Source organism: Xiphias gladius, unplaced genomic scaffold (assembly GCF_016859285.1).
Source record: "Xiphias gladius isolate SHS-SW01 ecotype Sanya breed wild unplaced genomic scaffold, ASM1685928v1 HiC_scaffold_1481, whole genome shotgun sequence".
NCBI classification, from domain to species: domain Eukaryota; kingdom Metazoa; phylum Chordata; class Actinopteri; order Istiophoriformes; family Xiphiidae; genus Xiphias; species Xiphias gladius.
The window spans coordinates 116,496-142,214 of record NW_024401812.1 but is presented as its reverse complement, the minus strand read 5'-3'; the positions used below and the strand labels follow the sequence as shown (position 1 = coordinate 142,214).

Sequence of the window (25,719 nt, the reverse complement as noted above, 5' to 3'; positions counted from 1 at the left end):
TAGCAAATTCGGAATGCTTCATTGCTGTAAGTGGATACAAAACACACGGCTATATAGCCACTGAATCCATCAGAATCAGAAAGTGAACTGATTTAAAATGCCGAATGTGTTATGAGGTTTCATAAGTGTAAGCTTTAGCAGCACACACAACAGAATTCTAAGCTGATCAGATGTTTCCTATCAAATGCTCAAGTGGTGTTGTAGTGGAATTATTATTTCACTTTGACTTTTTATCAAAGAACCAGATATTTTAAGCATTGTTTTTTTTACCCAGTCACCTAACACTGTCTATGCAGAAAATTATACTTTTGCTTCTAGAACTGTGTACTGCTGAAGTTCAACCCGCTTCATAAATCTAGAGGAGTGCTCTCTTTGTCACTGTTAATGTTCCCCTGAACATCCTGTGTCAAAATAAATACATCAAAATAAGGATGTAATCATACTATGTAAGGGGACCTTGAAAGAAGTAAGGTATCCCCCAGTAAAAAGCAATGTTTTTTTTTTTACATTTCTTTGTTCCTTTGAGTACAGTGAATTCAGCAAGTATTCAGTGAAAACATCTTTTTAGAAATCTTTGCAAATTTTAAAAAATCAAAACCTGAAATCTCTCATTTATAAAAGTATTCGGACCCTTAATTCAGTACTTTGTAGTAGCCCCTTTGGCAGAAATTACAGTTTCGCGTCATCTTGGGGAAAAGCTTTGCGCACCTGGATTTGAGCAGTTTATCCCATTCTTCCTGGCAGATCCTCTCAAGCTCCGTCAGATTGGATGGGAAGCGTCTGTGAACTGACATCTTCAGGTCTCTCCACAGATGTTCTGTGGGGTTTAAGTCTGGGCTTTGGCTGGGCCACTTGAAGACAGTCACAGACTTGTCCTGAAGCCACTCCAGCATTGTCTTAGCTGTACGCTTTGGATCAATGTTGCGCTGAAAGGTGAACCTTCGCCCCAGTCTCAGGTCGCCTACACTCTGGAGCAGGTTTTCTCCAAGAACCTCACTGTATTGGGCTGCATTCATCCTTCCCTCAGTTCTGACCAGTCTACCTGTCCCTGCCACTGAGAAGCCCCTCTACAGCATGATGCTGCCACCACCATGCTTCACCATAGGGATGTTATTAGCCAGGTGATGAGCAGTGCCTGGTGTTCACAAGACATAGTGTTTGGAGCTCGTCCCAAGGGATCACTTTTGGCTCATCTGGACAGAGAATCTTTTCCTCATGCCCTCAGAGTCCTTTAAATGTGGTTTGTGAAACTCAAAACTGGCTGTCAAATGAATTTTAATCAAAGTAGCTTCTGTCTAGCCTCCCTACCATAAAGACCTGATTGATGGAATGCTGCTAAGAAAGTCGTCCTTCAGGCAGGCAAGGCCCTTCTTGCCTGGTAACTCAGTTACCAGGCAAGAAGGGCCTAATTTCCTGGAAGAAAGCCACATGAACAAGCTGGAGAGACATGAACTCTGAGGCAGTGGCCCAGTACAGTTTTAATAGCTGTGTTAAACTGCATACAAGACATCACTTTTACCCATGTTGAGGATGCAATACATTCACAGTTGGAAAAAAAAAAACCACAGATTGTTAAAGTAGTGTTAATGGATTCTGCTGCCCCATAATGCAATGCTGCTATGGAAATGAAGGAGCTACTTGCAGCTGGCCAAAAGTGAAAAATTGCATCTGATGGGGGACTGCTGCAGAGACTGTGTGTGTGTGAGTATCATGGATCATGTTGATATCGGAATGAAAGACAGAACTGTAAATGAGCTTCTGTGCAGACTAATTCAATTGAAAAGTAATATCAGCTTCAAGTGAGGGCTTATTAAGCTTAGCCAGACAACAGTGATGGAAGCACAAGCTGACAGCTGGGGTTGGTAGAAGAAGGTTCATGACAACATCCATGACAATCTGCCTTTGAAATGTTGATATTTTTTATTAACATACAGAAATTGTGAAAGTAATTTTTTTTTTTTTTTTGCCACAGAAATGTAGTACAGTTGAAATAGACAGTATAGTACAAGTATCTCATATTTTTTACTTAAGGACAGTACTTGCGCAAAATGTATGTATGAATGCCGTGTGTTTGCTCCGACAGTGTAGCACTGTACCACACCAACACAAACAGTGAGAAACGCCACAGGGGCAAAACACTCTGTCAGTAAGACAATACAACAGTCTGTTTTTTCTCTTGTGTGTTCAGAGTACTTTCACAGAAAACCAGAGATACTCACAGACATGCTAACAGACAGCAACAGCTGGAGGACTTACCGCTGGAGCAGTTGGAGCCCCCCCAGCCCGGTTCACACTGGCAGGTGTTGGGGGCCATACAACGGCCGTGAACACAGCTCTCTGCACAATGAGCTGGACATGGAGGCGACAGGAAGACAGGCTAGTGATTATTACAGTCACAAAGACTTTTAAAAATATATCTGCATTAGAATTAGTCATGGAGGGGTAAATAAATAAAACTTTTCATTTATATTTTCCCTTTAATAGAGCTGTAGAGTTATGACATGGCTCTTGAATCTGACTTGCATTGTAAAATTAGGACTTGCAACTCTACTCGGTAGTCAGTAACCCACTGTACCTTACTTTCTAATTACTCAAGTCTATTGATTTCAGCTTTTTAATTATTGTTTTCATTTGAGAGTTACTGGCACAATGTTACAGAAGTGTTCTTCTGTAACATTGTGCGAGTAAAACTCTTTTTCATTGTATGAAAATGCAATGATGGCATTTTAATCCATGTGAAAGTAAATCCCTTGAAAACTTGAATCAAGAGCAGGCATAAAAATTGCTTTACAGTTCACAAAACAAAAAAAAAAGAAAACCCCAGCTAAATAGGAGTGGTGTTAGTGTCCACCTGATGAATGTAAGTCCAACATTTACCCTCCTTTAAGCTCTGGTTTGGTCTCCTCCAACTCCTGAGAAAAATATTTGGATCTTCAGCTGCTAAATTTGCCAGCTTCTAAAGTGGGATTTATACCCCTTGTGCATGTCGGATGGTTATGTCAGACCACCCTTCCCCCACACCTTTCCGTCTGTGTTCGACCATTTCTATAACTTATTGAATCCAATGATCCAGCATACTCAGCAACATCAAGCTGTGATTTGCCAGCTGTGCAGAGAGGACCCAGGCATTGTACTTCTGTCTCTAGCTCTCTTTTTTCATTTGTTACACAACTACACTGTTTGTGCCACTTTTCATGTGTATAAACAGGTGCAACATTATGAATGTCTTCCTGGAGGGACTATGTGGGTTCATCACTACAAACTCCAGCTCCAACTTCACAGTAAACATTGTCTTTCATCCACTGTTAAAATACAAATATTAATATATGCAACTTTAACTTTAACAAGTATTTGCACTGACGATGATGTATAAATCATATTCAATTACAGTGATTTTATTCAGATTTGTGTACCACTAATGTTTGTTTTGTAATAACACTAACATGGAAAAACAATAACACTGGCAAGGAAGAACAAGAAGAAAAATCACACTATTCACACTTTGAAATAAACAAATCCATTTCAATAACTAGGTTTCTCAGCAGCTTTTAAAATTCTAATGTGTCGCAAGCAAACTGACTCCAACCAAAAAAATACACTAAATTTAACCTTACTGCAATTTCTCATTTGGGCATGTCATGTTGCTTAGAGTATGTGCCAATTCTGCCTTCCTGTAGTGCTTTGTTGAAGAGCTCAGTGAGATTGTCAGATCAGCATGTGATAGTTTCTTATACAACAGAGCCTTTTCACACCATAATAAATTCCCGTCAGAACTCCCGGGGCACTTTATAACATCTCCTGCATGAATCAAACTGTGGTCTCAGTGTTTGGTCTCCGACAAAACACTCAGACACTATGACTGTCTGTTATCACCAACTTCTTATATTATGTATTAACATAATGCTTTCTTTTACACTGTTGTACTGCTGAACAACAGTTGTTGTTTTTGCCTCCGGCCACTGTGGCTTCACACCTGTCACTGCCTGCTGGTTACTGCCAGAGAGGAGTGGGGGGTCCACAGTAACCTCAATGGCAAGTGAGGTCACTGTAATGAAAGCACATGTAGAAAACACAGGTTCTGTTTTTCTGACTAGAGACAGTCATTCAGTTGAACCGTGTTTGCCAGTTTCCTCCCTATGTAGGAGTAGTATGTAATTCTTCCAAAATCTGGTTTAGGTGTGGTGACTGTGAAAGCCACAGCATATGATTCACATTATTTTTATACTCATTAAACCATTCAGTGACCTGCATTGTGCGTTTGCTATATAACTCCCATCATTTATCCAGGTTTTTTCTTTAGTTGGTAACCTGTCTCTATGTAACAAAATGACAAACTTCAACAACTAATTTTTTCAGTTTTCAGTTATACCTTCCTTTGAATAATCAATTTGTTTTTACCTCTGAAACAAATCATGTTTGCATATCCTGTATATCCATTTTGACAGATTTGAATAGTTAAGTTGTGAGTGAAAAGAGCTTAAAAAAAATTTTTTTTGTCAAAAAAATGAGTATTTCTTCCATATAGTTACACAAGCAGACTTTCTTTTTGGCATGATAACAAAGACTACTAAAAACTACTGTACTTTTATACGATGTCTGTTTGAAACAGACTAGAGACAGCCCAGTCAAATCAATCTATTGATGCAGAACAATCGATTATAATTCTGGCTTAATGTATTCAACAACATCTTAACTGTGGCCCACTGACATACAGTATGTTGTTTTTGCATCAGTACCTTCAGTATCCACTGGAACCTTTTGTGTCTGTATAATATTCTTCCACTTTATCATTTTCATTGACAATACTCACGAGCACAAATCTCTCCATTCTCGTAGAAGCCTGGGCAGCACTGGGACTTTCTCCGATACATGGTTTTCTCTCCTCTACGATATGCTGTCCGATAGCTCACCCTGCACACAGACAGGAAGTGAGATCAAACACAGGATCATAGAGTCAGTAAAGGAAATTCTACTAGATGCATGCACACAATGTTGTTTATTATGTGCTTAGTTCATTGTATGACATAATTTGTGGAATGAAAAGTGGAGAGTGGATTGTCTATATTTGGAACCACGTATCGTCAATCTTTTAACTCTGTCCTGATGAAGACACTGTGAGACCAAAACCAACCTGTGTTATAAAACATAATCATGCATTATTAAGTAAAGCTGTTTATTATACAGGACCTTTAAAACTGGAAATAAAACAGAATATATTATGTAATTATGACCTTGCTCCACTTAGATGCGTGTGAAGCATTTTCTCCTGTACTGTGTATCACCCCCTCTCCTTGAAACATTTCACCTCAGTTTGGTACCCTAGAGGCAACTTTAAAATCTCATGCAACAGCTCAGCCATAAAATTTACATTTACAAAGATAGTAATTACCGTTATTATTATTGTAATTATTATGTAATTATATTATGTAATTAGCTTTATCAGATACACCTGTAAAATCTATTGCAATCCAATACAACACCTTAGCCATAAATACTACCTTTATAAAGATACTTATGCTCAGTTTTGATTTACAATTAAATTATTTAGTTAGAAATTGAATTAATACTGTTAAAGAGGTATTAATTTAACTCTGTTTATTACTGAGGTTGCTGTTTGAAATTTGTTTCTAATGCATTGCCCACCTCATTCACAAGCATGAGGGGAGAAGAATATTAGAAACACATTTCAATATAATGCAGTGCATTCCAAAAACATCACAAACTGCAACCTCAGTAATAAACATAAACAGTGTCAATCATAACTGAACGTTACTATCTTTGTGAAAGTAAAATTTATGGCTGAGCTGTTTGATTGGATTGCATTCGATTTTACAGGTGTATCTAATAAAGTCCCCACTGAGTGTATGTAAATGCTGTCTGACTTGGACATTTCTATGTGGTGTCCAAACACTTGCAGGATATGTGGAACTACAGACTTTAAATTGCATGTTCGATGAATGTATGTGAGAATAGTTGTCTGTCTTAATGTGTCAGCCCTACAATAGACTGACAACCTGTCTAATGCATTAACCATATCTTACCCAAAGCATGCTGGGATAGGTTCTAGCCCCCTGCGACCCTGGACTGGATAAGCAGGTACAGATGATGAATGGGTAGTAGATAGAAGAATGGAAATATGCATGGATGGAAATTTCAGGATATCTAAATAATTCACTTACATACAAATAAAGTTAAACATGGCAGTAGATGTTGGCTGTTTATAAAATAACTTATCGTATTATTGCTTATAATGCTGTTAAAAAAAATTCTGCTTGTAGTTCTAATTGCATTTGAAGAGTTTTATATAAGAAGCTGTATGAATACATTGTCACTTGGAAACACACCCGAGTTGCCTGTATCATTTCAACATGCAATGCTGGCCTACAACTACATTCAGACTGCATCTGGAAGTGCTTGTAGTGGCTGTAGTATAAACTACTGTGTAAGACACATTTTTGTGGCCTGAAAGGTCCGGAAAAAAATAAGTCAGTGGACCTTATGAATTTTTGTCAAACTGCTATTTTTAGTTTTATAGTTGACAGTAAACGGTCTGCTTGTATTTTTGTTTGTCCTCACTGTTTGGTCATGTAGTTGCTCATGCTCATGAGTAGACTCATTTGTCTATACAGCATTACCGGGCCACAATAACATAAGCTTGACAAAAATACAAGAACACAAGATCTTCACTGTGATGGATTTCCTGACTGAAGCAAGTTTCAAGCCTGGGAGGTGGGTAGAACACTGTGGTATGGTATGGAAAATGGCTGAGAGATCGGGGCAGTATGTTGGTACGGTACGTAGGCTAAAGCAGTCAAAAACAGTGGTATGGTCCTTTAACAAAGCACCACTCTCTCCACACTTACACATACACATTCTCGTCTTCATCAGGCCTCAGTGATGTGGTCCTTACCTGTGTCTGGTGCACTTGAACCAGTTTAGGATGTCGGTGCAGCTGGTGTAATAAATCTGATCAAAAGGATGAGCATACGACTCCTGCACTGTCACAGAGTAACTGAAACCACAGGAAGAGGGAGAGGAAAGAGAGATCAGATATGAGGAGCAGAATCAGTGTATGCTTGTGTGTGTGTGCAGGGATTTCATAAACTCACGGTTATCCCACAGGACTCCCATTAGCTGACACACACCTCTGCCCTGCCTTCACTAAGCACTGACAGTTTGAATCAGGGTATAATTAAGCTGCTTGTGTGCGTACATGTTTTTGTTACCTCTTTGGGAGTTTTTCTGGAATAAACACTGACCTTGGCGGGACCAGTAGTTGTCATGAGGACTAAACCCCGGTCCTAATGAGGCAAAACGTCTTTTCTGAGGCCCTGGTTAGGGTTAGGGGTAAGGTGTGAATTGAGGTTAGATTATGGTTTGGGTTAGGGTTTGGGTTACGCTGACCATAATGAACGGAAGTAATGCAATGCCCTACAACAAAGATAGCTGCACAAACTTATGTTTGAGGGTTAACACTTGGTTTTAGGGTTCAGATTAGAATCATGTTTAGGTTAGGGTTAGAGTTAGGGTTGGGGTTAGGCATTTAGTTTTGATGGTTGAGGTTAGGATAAGGGGCTAAGGAATGCATTATGTCAATGAGTTGTCCCCATGGGGATAGTGGAAGAAACGTGTGTGTGTGTGGGTCAAGGCAGGGTTAGTTATCCACAGCCTTTAGTCTATGAAATGTGTCAATAATAAAAAAAAATTCTTCACATAATTTATTTATTCAGCCAAAAATGCCAAAAATTTTCAGTTTAAAAATTATATGAAACAGAGAAAAGCAGCACATCTTCACACTGACTAAAATGTTTTTAGGTTGTTTGTTAGGAATTTTCTGTCAACTGACTGAACTCAAATCCACACCTAGTATGAGTAAAACTAGGGGTCATTTAGTCAAGACAATGGCAGACAATGTGATAAATGCCCATCAAAATAACCCCAACCCAAAGATAGTCAGTTTATAATGATATAACTATCATACAATGATAACTATTGATTATAAAAATTGGTGCAGGTTAATTTTCTGTGGATTGAGTAATTTTTTATTTACTAATTGTTACACTAATAAGTATAACATCTTTGAAACTAATCAGTTCCTACACGAATCTGCAAGCATTTATGCAAAAAAAAAAAAAAAAAAAAAAAAATCAAAGAATGCTTGCAAATTGACCAATCATCACCATTACTACATAAAAATCATCCAATATACAACTACTATTAAAAGCCAGAGTCAAATCAAATCCAACCTTGGCCCCAACAAATACTAAAGACTTTACTTCCTCTCACTTTAATTTCTGCTCAGGCAGATCTGACTCCAGCAAGCTTCGCCAGTTCAGACTGTTTCAGTAAAATAAACCAACTCTAACTTAACAATGCAAATGAACCATTTGGTTTTTGGTGCTTGTTGGGACCTTGCAGGCTTATTTCAGGGCAAAACACATTCTCCAGAACGTTTAACTATCTGCCTAGACTACTGTCTTCTAACCCCTACAGAATTGTTCACTGCCCATTCACATCTGTTAGGGAATTTTCTATTGGGTTACACAGGTAAAGCATGGGCCTTGAGGTCTCAGGCGAAACAGCAGTAAATCTTTCTGAAAGGCACACTGTCTTCTCTCCGTGAGATGTTGAGCAGCTGTTTGAGGTTATTTGGGGAAAACAGAGCCATTCTGATAAAAGTGAAGCAGTGTTGCTTTAGTAGCCAAGTTCAAGGAGAAAGCTGCTTCTGCCTCCCTAGACACCACAGATTGGCGTCTGCTGGATTCCATGGGCATAGCCAGATAACAGTGGCTCCAGACCAGGATGCGCTGACTTTATACTGAAGGCTACATGCAACATGATCTGAACTAACACGGGTAAAAACATTTCCCTGTTTACATAATAGCGAACCAATAGACTAACTCCACATAATGTAGAGGCATTGAGTTTGACTATTTCTGGCCATAAAGTATTTGCAGCATAACCTGTAGGGGTTAAAAGACTGAGCAAAGGGAACCAAGCTTCAGAATGGAGACGGCATCATGCACATAAACTCGTATTGATAATTTCTCCATTCTCCTTGGCCAAGCTTCAATAAGTATTTTCAGCATAAGACATCTTAGGCTCCTGGAAAATTTCTCCACTGATGAAAAAAATTGAGCAAAATCTCCACAGCAACATCTACTTTTCATGATAATAGTCAATAATAGTCGGGTAATTACATACTGAAGGCTGGTTTAATTTAACTTAGCTAAGTTTTAAGTTAACTGTGATTTTTATACTTCTTCAAATTTTTATAAAATTTTTATAAAATTATTTTTTTTCACATTTAAATGGTAACTTCGAAGAAAATTCCAGGAGAAGCTTTTCAAGCAGCACAGAGCGGATGGTTTTAATTCAATGAACGTTTTTGAAGCCTTAATTGGTAAAGCTCTATTTTTTAAATTCTGAATAATATCTCTATAATTCCCAATAAGTTTCTACTATGGAACTTGGTTCTAATTATAGGGGAAATAGAGACAGTAATCAATTAGTACATTTACAGTTAATTAATTCCAACTAATTGTCTTAATGTCAGTACAAAGCCAGTCAACTGAACATGCAAAAATGTGAAATGTGTCTGCAAGCAAGCCTACATTCAGAGAACAAAGAGAGAGAATAACATTTCCAATAATAAATTAATAATGAACAAAAATTTAGATGGTTTTAAATAGAGATTTTCTTCCAAGGCCATTTTTATTTTCCCAACAGTAAGTTTCTATTTACATAGTTCTTTTCAGGAAATGTCATGATAAGTTATGGACAGATAAAATTAAGGGTTACCATTTCCATAAATTTTGAGACCTCGGTGTACTTTGAGGAATGACAGAAAAAAACTAGTATTTTATATTTGTTCTTCTCAGCCTGTTGACGTGTGGTTATTGATTAGCACCAGCAAAAATTACCTTTACATGTAATATTCTCTACAATTTACGATTCATACCACAATTACAATTCATACAAGAACTCATTACTATATTCTACTGTATGGTTATTAGTAGGTACCTTGAACAGTAAGCATTTTTTTTCAGCTACTGCTGGCTGACTTTAAAATGAAAAGGCGCAGCAGGTTCATTTACTTTCTGCCACAATGTTCCCAAAAATCTTAAACTCTTGATGGGACTGAGACTTTCTAATGAAGCCTCATTATCATTAACTTGATAAACTGCATTTGTGTCTGGCCATCCTTCTTCCCCCTCATGTCTTCCACTGAATCCTTCTCTGCCATCAGTCTTCAGGACAATAACAACACTGAGGGACGCTCTGAGTATGTATGCTGCAGCTGTTTCCTCAGATTAGTCAGTGAAAGATAATATAGCTGGGAAATCTCCCTTCACCTTTCTTCTTTTACATCTCACTTAATGGATTTCCAAGCTTCCTTTTAATTCAAAATCAGTGAAGAGCATCAATTCACCTTTTTAACACCTTTGTCTTGAAAAATTGTCATTATTGTGACAAGTGAGCTTTAGAGGTGTTGGTAGTGTATGATGTTTTCAACTTTGGACCGAGCCAGCTGTTTCCCCCTGCTTCAAGTCATTATGCTAAACTAGGCAAAGTCCTGACTCCACCTTCATACTTAAGCAGGGATTCACACTGAAAACAGTCCAGCGTTAAAACAGTGCAGGGGGCTGTGTAAGTGACAATATGTTGTTTAAGGTACCAGTCCGACAATAAACTATGATTTAGAAAGCTCAGTTGTAACAGAGTAACAGATTAATGTGTTTAAAGGCTTATCAGTCAAAATACTGCACAACTGTTTGTAATACTTACAGACAAGATTTTACAACTCTGGAAGGTTTTCATGGCAGCAACTCACTTCTTTGCAAGGTCAACAGTAGAAATACAGAATTCACATTACAAAGTAATCCACCAGAAACGTGCCCTTGTATGTATGTGAATGGCTGTTGCAGTGCCTTGCCGAATGACTTCATTTTGAGAGGGCTGTGTTTTTTCACACAGGGCTACAATAGGTTTGAATGCGGCCTGTGGTTCTCTCATATGGTTTGAGCTGTCTTTGTGGTCCTGGTCATACCAGGCATTAACATGCGTCTTGGATGATCTAATCACACGTGAATAACTCTAAGTATGTCAGTTCACACCAGGCATTAGAATGCTTCTCCACATGTGTCTTGAGGGACTATTTGTGAACGGATCTCACCTTCCCACTTTGTATGCAAATAAACATTTACATCAATTGCGTTTGCAAAGACCAAATGTGTGGTTGTTTTTAACCGGCGGGAGGCAGCAATGCACTTCCCATGCCTAGTCTGCTGGAAATTAAAAGAAAAAGAAGAAATCAAAATATTACAGATTGAGTTTATTCCTTGGCGTGTTCCACACAAATCAAATCACCCAAGATGTTTGACCCACGCCTAATATATCTATATGGGCTTTTAGAAATTTTCAGAAATCATGGTCAAAGCCAACTCACACGATTTGTACAATGATTGTTTGCGAAAGAGTAGGTACATCCACTTACGCAGAGGACGTTAGGTGAGTAGGCGGTCCTTCACTGTGGCCCAGGAAAGATATGCGTACACACCCCAACAATGTGGCCATATGCAACCCAGACCACCTCTAAATGAGGTCGGATCTCAAATGCGTTCTTGATGTGTCTTGGTTACAATCACACCTGCATTTAGAGCTGTCCACTTGTGATTGGATCACCCAAGATACATGTTAATGCCAGGTTTGACACAGGTCCCTGAGGTCAAAGGCCCTTAAAAAATAATAGCAGCATTGTGACTGACCTCTCCCAGTGGCTGCAGACGTTGGGATCCTCCAGGCTTAGGGAGGAAGCAATGCAAGGCAGGAAACAAAAGGCCACAGCCAATAGCCAACAGCCAACTGTCCTGTGGCAGCGCAGTAACACAGCCATCTCAGTCAGAGCTGCACCTTAAGATAAGGAAGGACGAGAGAGGACACAAGTTAACTGTATGTATCAGAAGGTTTCAATCTCACAAAATAATATAAAAAGGATAACAAAGACATTTACATAGTGAAGTTGTTTAATAGAGAGTAAATAAACAATGATACATATAAAGAGAACATCAAAATATGCATATATTGGGCAACCCAATAGCCAAGTGGTTAGGGCATATACCATGTGGACATAAATGCCCTGCACACCAAGTCCCCAGTTCAATTTCTGGCCTGCCGGACCATTTGCTGCATATCATTCCGTTACTCTTTTTCTTCACATTTCCTGTGTCTTCCCTGTTCCTATAGAGATAAAGGCATATAAAAACTGCCCCAAAAAATAACTGTATATATAGCCGCAAGACACAACGAGCAGGTTTCAGGCTTGACAAAGCCGAGCAAAGTCATTCAGCTAGTTTAGTTCTGTTTTAAGAGGAAGTGAGACCAATCAATTCAAATCAATTCAATTCAATTTTATTTATATAGCGCAAAATCATAACAGAGGTTATCTCAGGGCACTCAGGTAGAGCAGGTCTAGATCATGCTCTTTATAGTTAGATCCAACATTCCCACATGAGCAGGCACTTGGCGACAGCGGCAAGGAAAAACTCCCTTTTAACAGGTAGGAACCTTGAACAGAACCCGGCTCATGGTGGGTGGCCATCTACCCTGACATCACACACTTTCATCATCACAATGTATGCAGAGGAAAAATTCTAAATTCAAGAAAGTGGCCATGTAGTAACTAACATCTTATCTTGTCTACCATATAGTACATGTATTGGGGAGCTCATTGATGGCAAAAATCTACTTCAGTGCTGTTAATCAATACTTTCCTTCAAAATGAATTAGCAAAAGTAAATACTTTGACTGGAGATAATGACAGGCTTATAAAAAGCTAAAAAGGGTAATGCAACAGAAGGTGCTATTATGATGCCAAACGTTTTTTTGCCCTGTTTCAGCTACAGTTATTATTGTTATTTTCGCAACTGTATAATTAAGTATTACGTGTATTTAAGGTTGTGTAAGACTAGTCAAAAATGGATTGAAATACTGAAAACATGGAGAAACTATTGCAGGCTACAGCCCCGCTTTATGAGAGTCATGCCTCTATTGAGTGGTAGCCTTGTGGATCTAGCTAGCTTTTGAAAACTGTGTAAACTGTGTACAATATCACTTCAGAGTGGAATCATATTCCTCGGGAAGAATTAGCACATCATTTCTAGTTATGATGACAAGTTTAATGTCTCTGCCTTGTTCCAATCAGACTTATTGTTTGAGGGGCGTGGCCTTTCCAGAATTGCATTTTTGGGCCTTAATAACAGCGCTTCCATCTGGCCGTTTGGAATCATGTCTCTTTCTGAAGCACTTGCACATCATTTCCAGTTACTCCGCAGTGTTTCATGTTTCTAGCAATTCCAGCTCACCGCAATTTGAGCCGCTGCTGCAGACAACAAATTATAAAAATAATTATCATCATCATCATCAGGCACACACACAAAAGGGTTTTAGAACCCTAAAAACATTCGTATTGTGTAGTTGTGTCAAAGGTGGGACAAAGTCACTGTTTTGCAAGTCAGTCTCAAGTCTTGGCTTCGAGGTCTTACATCAAGAGCAACAAATTCCAAGTCAAATCCTAAACTTTGTGTTTTGAATCATGAACAAGTCTTTCTGCATCCTTCACTAAATTCAGTACTATTCTAAATTCTAAACAAAGTAACATGATCTTACAATGAATACCTTTTTAAAAATTATATTAATTATTTTTAAATAAACTTTATAACATTTAAAAGCAAAATGATCATGTGTGCTGTGGTGTGTTTTTATTGAATCTGGTTTTAAATCCCTAACTAATTCATTTGGATTCAGCTTTCAACATTTGAAACAAAAGCCAAAAATAACTAAAACTCAAAGATTCAAATGAGATCTGAGATTCTTTTACCTCACAAATTATCTTTGACTAAGTACAAACAGCAGCTGAAGAGAGCACAGAGCACCGACATAGCCATGCTTCATTTAGCCTTTGGCCAATTAACTTGTGACTATAATATGAAATACTGCTGATTTATTTAAATCTGTTAAAATTACCAATTTGAGTTTAGCACCAAGTTGATAAGAAGTCAGGTACCAGAATGTTTTAATGTCTGAATGTGATAATCTGAGGTCTCATCTGCTGTTTGTCTGCACTGACAAATGCACTTTTCGCTCCTGCTTGTGCAATGCGATGACATTCCCTTTTAGTGCTAATTAGCAAATTCTAGCATGCTAAAACACTATACTATGATGGTGAACATGGTGAACATTATACCCGCTAAGCATCACCATGTTAGCAGTGTCATTGTGAACAAGTTAGTATGTCATTAATCTTTAATCCATTCCAACTGAGGTTACCAGTCATTGCTATTAAAGTCTATAAAGACTATTAAGTCTTTATGATTCTGCCATGTCAAGTCTAAAGTCAACGGATTCTGACTCAAGTCCAAATCATGCGACTCAAGTCCACATCACTGGGTTGTGTGTATGTGAGAGTATTTGCAGGATAATACACATACTGTGTATACTGAATGAGATTACTTCTTTCATTCAGCTACCTTTTTGATTGCTACCATTCAGCTACGCTACCATTGCGCAGCAACTCCACTGCCTCATTGTTTACACCGGGGATCAGCTGATTGCGCTGAAGCTGGCCGGCATGATGACCAGAAAAACGGACATCCCCCAGAAATCAGAAGGAGGACACACAGAGGATGCAGAGGAGGAACGAAGTGACGAGGGAAGATAGCTGGGTCCACACAAAAGCAGCTGATAGAGAGGTGGAGATATGAGCCATATCTCCCTTCTATCGTCATGAGCAACATGAGATCGCTGGACAATAAGTAAGGAATCAGAGGGACTTCCGTCGGTGTAGTGTTATTTGTTTCACATAGACATGGCTACAGGAAGATACCCCAGATCCCACCACCACCATCAGCAGCTGTCAGACAATTTGGTCAGCCCAGACATTGAACTGAACAAAGAAATTGAAGACTAGCTGATTTAAATTGAGTTTTACAGTTCTATTATGTCAAGGGAAATCACTTTGCTCATGATTTTACAAAGTGATACAGATAAGGTGAAATTAGTGTAAGTGCAGTCATTATTATCACAAATACCTGTATCTACGCTATCTGCTATCTAGACAAATGGGGTTCCTCACAAATAGTTCTAACGCCACAATATACACTGAGCTTTCTTGGTTTCATTTTTTTTAATTTACCTGGGCCAGAGAACTGTAAACTCAATTTAGATCAGCTAGTCTTCAATTTCGTTGTGTGATGTGCTGAATTCACTCAGTGAAAGAGGGGGTTTCAAGTGGGAAACAAAAAACTAAAAACTAAAAATGTAGCAAAGCCTGTGAGCTAGTTTAGGCAGTCAGTGCCAGACTGCTACATTTGCATGTCAAATTCTTCTCACTCAACATAAATCCAACACACTCTTTTGATTCGGTCAGTGTGCTTAAGCAGTTAGTACTCTGTTCAATCTTTTGCTGCTGCACCGCTAACCTGAAATCTGTGCTGTCACTACTGCCGCAGTTGATACTGTTTATATAACATTTTAGCTCCAGCATCCACCTGTAGGCTCTGAGTCAGTGTTCCTCTAGAGTCTGGGCTTTATCCACACTGCCACTCAGAATTAGAAACAACAACCAAGATGGCGTGTGAGACCAAGCCCCTTTAGTCTAAATTGGCCATAACTTCAACTAAGGCAGTCGGGTCTCATCTTTTTATAACCACCATAATGAATTTGGTGTTGCTCTAAGTGAGCTGACTTTGATTGACTGGTATTTCAGAGCTGAAGTGTATTCAGAGAGGAGGAGGACACAGAAAAACCCAGTCCTTGTGTGTGTGCCCTATAACCCAGCCTCTGTGTGTTTTTCTCAGCCATTCAGCAAAGCGTATTTCTCTGTATACCTAGTGAACAGCCTTACAAAACACCCTGAGCATCAGTAGTCCTGTCACATCACCTGTGTGGACTTAATCTGAGAGACAGAGGGCAGTCAACTAAATCCAGGTTGAAAAAAGTTAACTTAACAAGAACAGAAAAGCAATTGCAGTGATGATTACCTCAAACATATCAGTGTGTTCATGTGAAATCAACTTTTAAAAAAGGTCTATTGTGATGAGTTTGGCACTCGTAAATGGCAGAGTGTTGTTTGCAGAAGTGACCCCATGCATGCTTTATTATTTTCGATTTTGAATGTGTTTTTCCTTTATTCTAGACAGACAGTGGTTTCAATTCAATACATGCAGCAGTTTCAAAGCTTTCTTTTTAATATGGTAATACAGTTGTTATTGCAGACTGATCAGAAAATTCTAGAATAGAATAGAATGGAATAGAATAGAATAGAACAGAACAGAATACAGCTTTATTGTCCACCAATGTGGAAAACTTTGATTACAAAGCAGCAAAACAGAAGAAAGTATGTGCACTGTGATGAATGAACAAAATCAAACAAGTTTAAATTCTCTGCAAGATGATTTTCATCCTACAGTGAAATCAATAGAAACCTGGAAGGTATAAACACACTCAAAAATCTAAAACACCGTTATATGCTTTAATAAATAGTCAACAGTAATATAAAGTATATTCAATTTAAATTCATTAGGCTTCTAAAAAAGCAGAGTTCATATAGTGTTTGTGCTACTTATTTTTTGCGAACAAACCTCTAACCAGCAGACCTTTGTCACAGAAGACATTTTTCCTTAGCAGGAAAAGTACATCCGTAACAGGAATGTGCATTTCCTGAGGAAAATATGTGTGATTGCTGCAAGTAGCAGCAGCTGCTACTAGAAGATTTATTTAACTTACTGAATAATTTAGAAGTGGATTAATGTTTCTAGCTACAAATATGTGGGAGTAGTAAAGTGTGTAATTTTTAAAGAATTAGAGCTTTGTAACTAGCCACATGGTGGCACTATTGATAACACATTTAAGTATGTTGAGCACTTCCCCATGGGTCACCTGTGTGACAAGTTTCACCTCTGCAGAATGTACAGTACTTGAAATATTGATGATTTTATGCACGCAGAACCAGCATTCATGAAAAACTGTTTTTACAAATTATTAATTAATACAAGCAGCAAGCTCATAAATAAATCCATGGTTAGAAGTGGAAGCATGTTTGTATGTGGAAGGAGGAGAGATTAAAAATTTTGCAGATTAAGAGCTTCATAACTACGCACATGATGGTGCTATTGGCAACATGTTTCAATATGCCTTGCACTTCCCCATCAGGTACCTTTATACAAAGTATTTTTTCTTTAGCATGTATAGTATTTGAAATATTCATGATTTAATCCAATCCCCAATGAGGACCACTAAATGCATTTAGAATGGATCCAGAGATTAATATTTAATTAATGATAACATATATCAACATGATGAATACAAACACTATTCCCTTAAATTTGCTTAATAGTATGTGGCAGTATGAGCATGTTGTATTATTTAATTAGTTTTTTTTTTACTGTAGCACCCCCTAATGCTGAAAATAAATGAAATTGTGCCGCCTTGTCCACTGTTCTACACAGTGCAGGTGAGCCAAATCTGGTTGCAAATACATGAAACTTTCAACAGTTATGGCAGTTTATGTGTATTTTGCCATGTCTACAATATTTTGTGACCAATTATAAAACGACTATAGACGATATTCAAACAAACGTTAAGGTTGTGTTCAGGGTACCAAATGTACCAAATATGGTATGTTTAACCTCAACCTAACCGTTACTTGAGACTTTACAGACTTTACAGACTTTACTTTCTACCCAGTGGGGGCTTGGAATGTAACATAATAAGCTTTAAACTGTGCAAAGACATATCACTATAGACCCAATGTCGGTCAGATGTCACTCTTCTAACCAGCAACCACATCAATACAGATAAAAAACGATTAACCAACAACTCCCTCTATCACCAAGCAAGTAAATTTAATGTCAAATAGAGAAACTAGCACAGTTAATCAACACATACAACACAGATGATGCTTATTGGTATGCTGATCGCCATTTCAACAAGCAGAGTAATGCAACCAATGTTAATATGATTCATACACTCATAAATTTATAGGCATATTAACATGTCCAGCTGTTAGTCCCTCAAAAGGAAGGTGTTTCTCCTGGAGGATGTGCGCTTGACGAATTCATCAGCAAAATCATCCAGATCTAAACTTCTGGAGAGGTTCTTGTGACAGTTCAACATAGCAAAATGGTTCAGCCTCCCTTACCACATTGTGGAAAGAATGTCGATCTTCTGAGACCATAGACTTGAAAATGACCTCTCAGACGTGCAAGATGCCACAGGGTCAGTCAGTGCGAGTTTCACCAGTATTGTCAGCTCAGGTAACATCGTTCACAAGGGAACTCCATGCTTTCAGGTGGTCAACTATGTTTTGAAAGGTAGTGAGCGAAATACCTCTTTGTTTCGATATGTCAATGTACATGTCTTGATGCAGTATCAGACTGTTTGTCAAAATCATCCCTTAAACACCTCAGGATGTGTTCAAAGTTGTTTTGTCCTGTTACAGATTCCCCGATTTCCTGCATGTTTTAACACAGAGGGGTTGAAAGGTGAATCCAGAGATGTTAATGTGGAGTCCATCACTTCATAATATTGCTGCCTGTACAGCCATTTGGGTGATTGAATGACATGAGATGCCGCTCCATCATCTAGCTGTCATGGTATTTTTTGGTCTGGGCAATGTTGGACCCTCCAGGTCCAGTTCATGCGCTGCCTCGGTTGGAGGTCTTCAAAATCTTCTTCACAAAGATGTTGTATGTCCTCTCTTCGCAGCTTTGTGTAGGCGAAGTTTGCTGTGTTTCAGTGTCACATTCACTGTTTCAGTGAGAGAGAAAAACATCCGCACCACTTCCAATGTTAAAAAGCTGTCAAATCTCTGCAGGTGCATAAGTAGCCCATTTGCTTTCCCTCCTGCATCACTTCTGTCATTCAGAGATAAGTCCTTAACGAGTTGTAGTTTGATCCAAGAAATTGGCACCTACGCATCAACCTAAATTAAGCTGTAACCTGAGACATGGACGATAGCAATATGGGAAATACTATTTGAAGATCAAACAGACCTCAACACACCACTGGAACAAAACACCAGCATTTATCCCACATCCTACTACTTGGATAAAGATATCCACTTGATTTGTCTAACTCAGATTGCTGACGCCTCGCATTGGTTTCGGCTGAGACTATGGATTTTGTCTGCTGTTGGAGTCAGGCTAAGAAGACATCACTTCACAGTTAGTGAAGACGGGCAAGAGGAATGATTACAGTGACAAATAACTCTTTCAGTGTACAGTAAATATGTCTGAGTACTTTACTAAGAAAAAATCCACACACTTTTTTTTTAAATTATTGTTACCAGCAAAAATGCTGGTATCTTCTTCAATGATGGGTTTATACATCAAATGAACCAAACTCCATGTACACTGTTAAAGATTATGTGAGATGTGCACAAGAGGTTCTAAAATCTAATCCAAAGTACCAACTGTAAAAGTATTACTTCAATCTCTGGAGGGATCTTTAGGATTTGTCAGTGTGTCCCCAGTATGTCTGGTCTCCTTCCTTAATGGTACAGAAACAGCTGGTGACTACAGCACATGATATGGCAACTTTATTACTCCAGCTGCTTGATGAATCTGAAGAGGCCAATAAGGTTAGTCCTGTGTCTTTTTGCTAGGCTCCTTTTTACAAAGTTGGTTGATGGAGGAAGCCTGTAAGATGTCTCCAGTGGTTGTAAGGCTGTTGACAGTGTGTCTGTGCATGTGGTTTATGGCCCAGCAGGGTCGGTCCTCTCTGGTTTCACTGAGCTAAGAGTAGGCACAGCTGCACCCACCAACACTGAAATCCTCCCCACCCTAAGACAACTTCACTGCTGCACAAACAAGGGCGATGCTGTGTGTGTGAAAAGGCTCCAGACACACAACCCCTAATGGAGCGGATTGGGCTGGGCTGCACAACTTTGATACACTGTTCCAGGCAGCACAGTATTGACACCTCTCTGACCACTCAAAAAGGACTGCCAGGAACCAAGACCTGCTGTCTGAAGTCCTTCCAGGACCAGACAAAGCCTGTGCACAAGCCATGGACCAATATTTATTTGCAGACACATGCAGTTTTTGGGGCCCCTAACCCAAATGTTAGAAGCATCCAAATGTAGCTAAATGAGACGTACAGGTTGTGTGATTTTAATTGCTAGCTCTCTACTTATTTTTTCCAATGTCAGTAAATACTTTAGTATTTGGTAAGAATTTTTTATGTCTACCAAGTGATCAGAGAGTTGTTTGTCCCCTCACAGGGCTAATATGACTATGAGTTGGCTGTTCATAACCATACGCAGAGGAACGTATTTACAATGATGTGTGCTGCCGGATATACATCCAGTTACATGACAGTGTATTTTGTGTTTTCAACGTATAAACATAAAACTGAATTTAAATAATGTTTTTTAAACTTTCAACTGAAGCTTGTGTGGAAATAATGACAGCAGTTGAGGAATTAACAGTATGATAAAACTTTCTATCCAGTATTTAAAACAGCAATAAGCTCAGTTGTTGCAACCTACTTGGTCAAAACTACAGGAAAAAAAAGAATAAAAACACAGGGCCCACTATTTTCACAGAGGTATGGCCTGGTGGTGGTATGTAGAGGGTCAGCAGTGACATGACTGAAAATATGGGGCTTATAAAAAACATAGGGTTGTACTTTTCCCTACCAGCATGCCAGCTACTGATGATATAATGATCATTTCAGGACATTCAAGGCTCACTTCCACTTTGCTTGTGTCCCAATTCCACACTCTATCACTATTGCAACCATGTTTAGAGCGTAGTATCTTCAGGCTGGAATACTGGTTAGTACACTAAATTCAGTGTGTGGGGATGGTTGGTGGGCAGTTTTGTTGCACAATGCAACAGATACCAACAGCTTCAAAAACAAATTTAAAGCAATAAATCGTTGAAAATCCAAAGTTGCTGTTTGTCGCACCTTTGTCAATGCACATCTTAATACAAAGAAGTAAAACGACAAGTCTACTTTGTCAGAACAAATTTTAGTTATAATGCATCACCTTGCTAATGTAATGCAAGAGGTCTGCACAGCTCAAAGAACAACTGAGCTAAAGATACTAAAACGAAACTAAAAAAATTAATACATATTAATGTCCAATACAGCATCTGTGCAAAAATCAGTTCACATTAACATTTTTATTCAGGCTACGAATAGAATCAAAACTCTAAACGATTAACTGGGACATTTTTCTTTAATTCTCAGGATTAATTATTTTTAAAAGCAAATTTCAGGAGCATTTTTTATACCGTGTAGTTTATTGTTTACTGTTTTTTATTTTTACTTAGTTTGAGGGGTTCTTCAAGAGAGGGGTGGTCAAAAGCAGTACTCTTACTTTCCCATCAAGGCTCATTGGTTGTATCAAACACAACAACAGCTGAGGCTGATGAAGCAGGCCTACAGCTGACTCTAATGGATGTTAAGCAAGCCTGACAAAGTACAGCTTGGACTGATTATAGTACAACTCTGACCACATAATGCTGAGTCTGACAAAATGAGCCCATGATGTGCTAAAATGACTGTCATACTGAGGATGCAAAAGAAAAATTGAAATAATGGTGGTATAGAATGAAAAACAGCCTCCCTGACTGGAAGATAGCTATCTTGCAGCGGAATCTCAGGTATTGGTTATCTGAAGCTTCCCATCACAAAGAAATTTTCAACATGTGGGAAACACTCCACTGTGTTAGTGAGCACACATTCCGTGATGACAGTCTCAACTTGAAGATATAGTAGTAAGTGTGGTAGAATCCAGAAGGTTTGTGATTGTATGGAATAATGTGTTTCACTCTTCTCTCCCAGTCACAGACTATCTTTAAGCAGTAGCTAGTTTTTCCCAGGTGATGATCAGAAGCTAGTGTGGGATAGAGCCATGTGCACTGGTGTGGTCCAGCCTAAGGACAGCAAAGTTCCCCGTATCTTCTCTTGCTCTCCAATGATCTAGATGAAGGCACTGATGTGTTCAAAGCATCCCAATTTTCCTAGTACTCCACCTTTTACCACTGTAGTGTCAATGTAGTTGTATTCCAGCATGTACTGGGTCATCCTGCGAGCAAAGGAGGCCAGGAATATCTTGCTTGCGACTTTCAGTGGAGAGATGGTGCAGAACCGTGAAAGGTCTCTTGATCCCTCGTCATTCTTCAGCTCTCTTCCACATGCTTGGCATGCCTCTCTTCCTCCATATGACATATGACACATAGCAACCTCCAGGGCCTTTTTGTTAATCTGGTTCAGTTCTTGTATACCCTATGGGGAATGCCATTTGGTCTTGGGGCCATCTGTGTTCACCTCAACCGGCTCCTGGAGGCTCCTTGCATTATGGCTTGTCTCCTGGTGTGGCTCCTCCTTCATCTCATCAAGGCTATGCCTGGTGTGTGTAGCTGGCTGGTGTGTTCCAAGGAAACCAATCTTTGTGTGGTGAATTCTAAGCCCTCTTTCATTGTTTAACACCTTCCCACAGCTTTATGTTCTTGAGTCCATCTCCATTCTCGACATCGATTGTCCAAGAACAGTCCGTATCATGTTCTGTCCTTATCCTCCCTCCTTGTCGGGGCAACTGTGAGGGTGTCTTACATTATAACATTCCATAGCAATGTGATGGGGTGCTCCCTCATGGCAGCCTGCTTCAGCTAGCTATCGGTCAGCGGTCACGATGCTTTCCTGGATGCCAACCAGTTTCTTCCTGGTAGTCACTGAACATTCAGTTGAGGAATCTACTGGCACAAAGCTTGATAGCATAGCTGCTCCCTGGCTCATCTTCAGATGAGTCTCTTCTTCATTAGATGTTCAATCCCAAGCGTCTAAAATGAGACCTCTGGCACCCTCCTCCACTGGCAGAATTCTTACCCTCCAACCTTTCTGCAAGCATTTATCCAGCCTCTGGCTCTCACCTCCACTGGCAGATATCTTGCCCTCCACCCTTTCTGCAAACATTCATCAACCATTGGCTGGTATTTCTGCAGCTTCTTTTCAAACACCTCCTCCATGGACTCTTTCCATGGGAGTGTAAGTTCCAACCTTATGATGGTCTTAATGGCTCTGGACCAAATTTGAAACGTCAAAGACAACAGTGATTACAGTATTGTAATGCTACGTTTTGTTCGTCTTTGTTAGGTCAGTGTGTTCTGAGTGACAAATTTTTTTGTTGGGAGACAAATGTTGACAAGTGTTCTGGTATTAGAGCTTATCCTGAGATGTGTATAAAGTGTTTTAGATGCTTTAGTGCACTTCGGATGCACGATTAAGTGTTGTGCTGAGCTGCATGTTAGTAAAGAGAACTGTGTGAAGAGTGTTGAAAAAGTGAACTCGGTATAGAGAAATGTGGGTTACCAATTATAGAAAACTAAAAACTCAATTTCACAAGCAGATTACATATTGGGACCACTGGTTCATTCTATAGTAAGCCTACCCAGACCAGCAAGTTTTCAAAACAATACTGATGACACAAAACAGAAGCAAATAAACAAACAAAGGTCTGCAACATGTTAACATGTTAACATGGTTGCCCCTGATGGGCACTGACCTTTCCTCATAGTTTAAATCTCACAACACTTGTGCTTGGTGGTCTGGAAAAATGGCCCAGTGCAGGTGCCATTAAAGTCCCTCAGGCAATATTTGTTCTCCAGTGAGTCCTTTACTACTCTTACCAAGAACAGGTGGCACATTTGGAAAAGCTGCAATGAAATTACAAGGGATCCATGCACAAAATGTAAACTACAACAATTCATGGTTAAAGTCTATAGTTCAAGATTGCCAAAAGACCCCAGTGACATGTACTTACAAAAGTCTCAGAAAATTCAAAGTCAAAGATGGAAACCACAGCAGCGAAAAAGTAGAAATTAAATACGAGCCTCTGAAATGTGACAATTTGTCACAGAAAATGCCCCACTTTGGTTTTATCATGTAACATCTTAAAGGAAAATTCTGTTCTTTTTAAACATTGATGTTATTCTCATAATTGTGGCCAACATTGTTATCTATTGCAAATCTTGCACTTGCCACCTATATTTGGGAAATACTGAATTTTGCAAAACAGTTTTTTTTAAACATGAATCACTTCAACGGCTTGTCTTTGAGTCCAAAAGTAAACACAGAAAGCATCCCCATGCAACTCTTAAAATAATGGCTTTTTGTCATTCAGTTATAGGTTTATTTTAATGTTAATGTTCCCTACTGCTTCATTCCACTTTCCACATAAATTACATCATTTAATTTTATTAGAGAGCTGTGATTCTGTAGCAAGCTGTGGCTAGCATCCTGCTTCATGCACTGTGATATATTCTGATGTCAATTGATGGTGGAAGAACTACAGGGAGGTTATGGCGTTTCCCCCCATTCTCCATCTTCTTCTGGGTTTGTGGTTGCAGAATCCATGCCCCAAAGCTAAAAGTTTCTAATGCCCAAATTTTTTAAAACATTCTCGTGCATCAGGTTGGAGACGCTGATTTTTCAACCAAATTATGACCCACTGTCAACGCTTGCCTACACATCCCAAAAGAGAAGTAAGATGTATCCCTCCCACGACCCTAAAAATAACAGCTGAACTGGACAAATACTGTGGCTGAGATAGATCAAGACCTCCCTGAGTAACATCATGATCTGGGCTTCAATCAATGTACTGGCCATTCTCACACCACTGTCTGTGACAAACATCTACTACATAAGGACAGAAGCATTTCATTAAAGTACAATGTATTCTCTGACTATGTTTTACTTATTCACATCACATTTTCTGTTTGAGTCACTTCAGGTCAAATTCACATGATGTGCTACTCACTTGTGCAAGCACTTCATTAGGAACACCGTACTAATATTGGGTAGTTCCTCCCTTTGCTCTCAAATACCTCTATTCTTAGTGGCATGGATTCCACAAGCTGCGGCCATAAAGTGATGCACATGGTCAGCAACAATACTCAGATAGGCTTTGGCATTCAAACCATCATTGATTGGTATTAAGAGGCCCAAGGTTTGCCTAGAAAACATTCCCCACAACATTACACAACCACCAACTACCTGGACTGTTGACACAAGGAAGGTTGGAACCATGGATTCAAGCTAATGACGTCAAAATCTGACCCCACCAATTGCGTACCTCAGCAAAAATCCAGGTTCATCAGACCAGGCTAAGTCTTTCCAGTCTTCAGCTGCACTAATATTGTATTTGGACAAGGGACTGCACTTATATAGTGTTTTTCTAGTCTTATCAGCCACTCAAAGTGCTTTACACTACATGCCACAATCACCCATTTACACACTCACACATACTGATGGAGAAATTTAAGGTTCAGTATCTTGCCCAAGGACACTTCGAAATGTGGACTGGAGGAGCCAGTCCACATGTTGTCCACTAACCGGACGACCCGCTCTCCCTCCTGAGCCACAACCATCCATGTCCAGTTTTGGTGAGTCTGTGCCTACTGTTGCCTCAGATTTCTGTTCTTGGCTGACAGGAGTGGAACCTGACGAGATCTTATGCTGTTACAGACCATCCACCTCGAGATTGGATGTGTTGTTCATTCTAAGATGCTTTTCTGCTCACCACAGTTGTAAAGACTGGTTATCTGAGTTACCGTAGCCTTTCTGTCAGGTCCTACCAGTCTGACCTTTATTCTCTGACCTCTCTCATCAACAAGGTGTTGCCGTCCACAGAACTGCCGCTCACTGAATGAT

At 39.3% G+C, this 25,719-nt stretch overlaps 1 protein-coding gene across 5 annotated transcripts in view; it reads right to left on the bottom strand.

Moving 5' to 3' along the window:
• megf10 (multiple EGF-like-domains 10) overlaps positions 1 to 25,719 on the bottom strand; it is an 85,513-nt gene that overhangs the window by 55,035 nt on the left and 4,759 nt on the right. For all 5 annotated transcript variants that reach the window (XR_005706947.1, XM_040123221.1, XM_040123222.1 and 2 more), the window contains exons 2-5: positions 11,769 to 11,913; positions 6,911 to 7,012; positions 4,811 to 4,911; positions 2,257 to 2,349 (exon numbers count right to left, since the gene is read on the bottom strand). Coding sequence is in view for 4 of the 5 variants with exons in the window: in XM_040123221.1 (XP_039979155.1) it covers positions 2,257 to 2,349; positions 4,811 to 4,911; positions 6,911 to 7,012; positions 11,769 to 11,896 (424 nt within the window). In the remaining variant the exon portion in view is untranslated. The remainder of the gene's footprint in view (positions 1 to 2,256; positions 2,350 to 4,810; positions 4,912 to 6,910; positions 7,013 to 11,768; positions 11,914 to 25,719) is intronic.